The 3,749-nt window shown below is 46.7% G+C and overlaps 1 protein-coding gene across 1 annotated transcript; it reads right to left on the minus strand.

Moving 5' to 3' along the window:
• Window positions 1-237: 237 nt before the first annotated feature.
• On the minus strand, window positions 238-2,031 carry TEX48 (testis expressed 48). The gene is made up of 2 exons (XM_032478287.1): window positions 1,482-2,031; window positions 238-373 (listed from the first exon to the last, which is right to left on the minus strand). Exons 1-2 carry the CDS (start codon window positions 1,627-1,629, stop codon window positions 270-272), a joined length of 252 nt encoding a protein of 83 aa, XP_032334178.1. The 5' UTR covers window positions 1,630-2,031; the 3' UTR covers window positions 238-269.
• Window positions 2,032-3,749: the final 1,718 nt, after the last annotated feature.

Here is a 3,749-nt window from a genome sequence, read left to right on the forward strand (position 1 = left end):
TCCCCGGTAAGGGGGACGGGAAAAGAGGAGGCACAGGGTTCTGTGATGTCACCAAAGACTTTAATTGGAGGCAGCTCCTCTGCAGTGGCTTTTTTGGGGGCTGAAGTGACTCTTGCTGGTGGCACAGGGATAGCTCAGACGTCTTCTCCTCCTATAGGGGAGTTTCTGAATCAGTCTTCATGGCCCCTGTTTACCGCCCTCTTCCTCCTGGCGCCACTCCAGCAGCCATGCAGCCTCGGAGACTGCGAGAGGGCTGCCGACTAGAATGCTCAGGGTCTCCCAATGAGGCATGGCTGGTATGGCCAGTGACCCTGGGAGTAGCGGTTTAGGTTTCTCTTGTAAAAGCCTCTTTTGGAAACATGTGAATTCACATCTGAAAGAAGAAAGGGAAAAATTACACCAAGTTAAGCCTTTGCGCTGGGCCTGGCTGGACTGTTCCGGTCGCCTCCATCCCCAGTCATTGTCAGATTCTGGAATACTGTGTGAGCCGTGTGGACCCCTGCCTGGGATGCACTGGGGCTCCACTGGAGCATTCAGTGACACCAGGGTGTCTTGCCAAGTGCAGTGGCCTGGAAAATAGAAGAATTGGGCCCATCCTGGTTCTGACACTAACACCACTCTCTGCTGGACTTTTGGAAAGTCCCTTCCTGCCATAGACCGCTGCCTTCTCTATACAGTGAGAAGCTGGTTTTTAAACTATGTTCCCTGGAGCCCTGTGTGAGGAGGGGGGGGGTAGGTGGGTTAGTGGGGCTTGCAGACCACCATCCACGATTCAGGTAGAGCAGGATGCCTTTGAGTTTTTACAGAAATTGGACTTTGAGATTTTGTTTGCAAGGAGTGTTTAGCTATTAAGAGAATTCTGAAGTGACTGGGCTGGATGACCCTTACCTCTCAACAGCCAGCCTCATGGGGTGGTTGTGAGCTATGTGAGATCATGTGGACACAGCCTTGGTGCCCATCAATGAGGCTGCAGTTCTTCTTCCTGGATATGGCTGCCATCCAGGACCCAGAGACATTTCTCCCCCAACTGGACTACGCTCAATCCACAAGCATTTTCTGGCATGTTTACTTGCCATGTACCTGGCTGAGTTTGGAGGAACAAAACTGATGTAGGCCCTGCCCTCCTGGAACTTACTGTCTGGTGTCCGAAGCAGACATTAAGCGAACCATCACACACAATACACATATAAGACTAGGTCACGAGGGCTTAGGAGGAAAGTATGGATGTGTGTTCTTTCCTCCCAGACCTGCTGCTCCTCATGTAATTCCCAGCTCCGGGGATCATGAGGACAGGTCTTAGACCCCAGAACTCTGTCCAGTGTGTTCTAGAATATGACTGCAGCTTCCTGAGGGGAGCAGTCCTGCCTCTTTGTCACCCCACTTGGCTTAGCTCAGTATCAAATTGGAGTTTGGTCATTAGGACAAGGCTCCCTCCCCCAGAGGTTTCCTGGTCGGTGTTAGGGCCCCGATTTGGAACTCACCTTCAAACTCACTGCCGCCGTTATACGAGGCTCTCTTTCCTGGCTCGATCAGGGGTTGTCCCAGAGGTTTGCGGGACACTGTATCACCGTGCTTGGGATTTTGTCCATCAAGTTCATCCTTCTGCAAACCTGGCAATGATAATTCCATGTGGTCATGTGGGGAGGCTCAGAGGGGATGACGGAAGGAAAGGCGTTTTGCCAACTCTAGAGCAGTGCACATGGACCAGCGGTGGTTATTATGCAGGTGGGGAGTACCTGAATCTGCATCCTTTAGTCTTCTGAGTTCTCCCCCTCATAAGTAGGTACTGGGTTCAAAATACACATTCTTTTTAAAACATAGTTTACTTTTTTTTTCTGTTTATAAAAATAACATATATCCATTATAGAAAAGCTTAGGAAATATTGAAGAACGTGAAGTAGGAAAAAAATGCCCACCTCTCCCTTCGGATATCACCAGTGTTTGCCTATTTGCATATTTTTACGTAGTCCATCAGATCCTGTATATTATGTATGCATTTTACTTTGTACAATCATAAACATTTTGCTCATGTCACTAAATTTTAAGAAATAATAGTTGCATAATATTCTGTTTTATGGATAATTCAGGATTTATTTAACCAGTGTTCTATTTTTGGGTATTTTGGGGTAATTTATTTTCAAATTTCACTACCATAAATACCATTATGATGAACATTGTTGTTTAAAAAAATTTTTTTTTAATTAATGGAGGCACCAGGGATTGAACCCAGGACCTTGTGCAGCCAAACATGTGCTCCACCACTGAGCTATACCCACCCGCAAACATTGTATATAATGCTTTGTTTCGATATACTCCTAGATTCTTAAAAGTATAACATGTGATTTTGTCAACAGGCTGAGCCGTGCTCTGTAACAAACAGCTCTGTCCTTTCCCAGCTGCCTACCTCGAACAAACTGCCTCACCTCTCTCTGTCTCTGAGATGGCTGATATGTAACAGATTTTGCATGAGCAAGAAATAGACACTTTCTTTTTGTAAACCATTGAGATTTAAAGCCATACTTATTTTAACAGAAGAGCCTATCCTATCCTGGCCAATATATTATAGTTTCCAATTGTTGACCTTTGTTGAATGGCTACTTTGTGCAGGCCCCGTGCTCGGTGCTTCTATATATTCCCTCATTTAATCCTCCCAATGATCCTGAAAAGTAGTAATACAGTATGCATGTCCCAATTTGACGGGTAAGGATGCTGAAGCTCAGAGTGAGAGGGTGACCCCTGCCCAATTCTGTGGAGAGCTGATGGGAGCTAGCCCCAGCCCCAAAGGCAGGGATCTCGACCACTGCTTTTCTGGTCTTTAGGCAAGTGCTTCTCATACTGTAAGGTATATTCAGATTCCCCTGAAGGTCATGTTAAAGGGCAGGTTCTGATTCAGTGGGTCTGGAGTAGGGTCTGAAAGTACAGTTCTAACAAGCTCCCAGGTGACGCCCATGTTGCTGGTCCATGAATCACTTTAAGTATCGAGATTTTAAGCTCTATTGCTTATCAATTTGGTACTCAGCCACCCAGTCTTCACCTCCTTTTAGGTTGGAATTATTCCCTCAGCAGCGGAAGGCAATCTGAGGATATCTCAGCAGGAGGGGATGAGCAAAATGAAGTCTTGAGAGGCTAGGCTGGGTGTTTTTGCCTGGTACCTACCATACTTCGATGGCTGAAACTCTTGGCTTTGACTGGGGGTCCTGGAGTCATCTATACCATCAGGCTCCTCACAGTCTTTGCAGCAAAAACAGAACATCTTCGAAGCCAGGTTTTGGTGGGCTGCTGTATGAAGTAAAGGAATGGGGGCCTTGGGTTCTGGGGCTTGAATTCCATGTGCCCCATTGAAGATTTACTGTGATTGGGGTTCTTATAGGGTCAGCTTCTCCCGAAGTATAATATAGCCCTTCCCTCTCCCACATCTTTTGTAGCTCCCCATAGCCAGCAGGTCCACGCCCTTCAGCCTAGGTTGCTCTCTCTTAAGGCCATTTCCCCTATTTTATACAAAAATTTTCTTACCCAAGGAAAGGAGTCCAAGTCCCTATTCTTCCAGGTTCGCTTGTGGGGGTGCCTGATCGAATTGACCGATCTTGAATTTGAGCCCAGTTCCCTGGGCAGGGCTGTTTCCTAAATAAACATAAGACTTTGGGTGAAAAGCATCAATCCTTCCTCTGGCCTTACACTCTGGATAGGACCTCCACTATAGCAAAAGCCCAGCCCATGCAGAAATGCGTACAAACTTGCTCAGCTTTTAT

Source organism: Camelus ferus, chromosome 4 (assembly GCF_009834535.1).
Source record: "Camelus ferus isolate YT-003-E chromosome 4, BCGSAC_Cfer_1.0, whole genome shotgun sequence".
Taxonomy (NCBI): Eukaryota; Metazoa; Chordata; class Mammalia; order Artiodactyla; family Camelidae; genus Camelus; species Camelus ferus.

Bases quoted from the DNA above. Each gene is read 5' to 3' on its own strand.
- TEX48 (XM_032478287.1), bottom strand. From the start codon at position 1,629: ATGGAATTATCATTGCCAGGTTTGCAGAAGGATGAACTTGATGGACAA. The intron at 374-1,481 runs GTGAGTTCCAAA...TTCTTCTTTCAG, and splicing joins CGGCGGCAGTGAGTTTGAAG to ATGTGAATTCACATGTTTCC.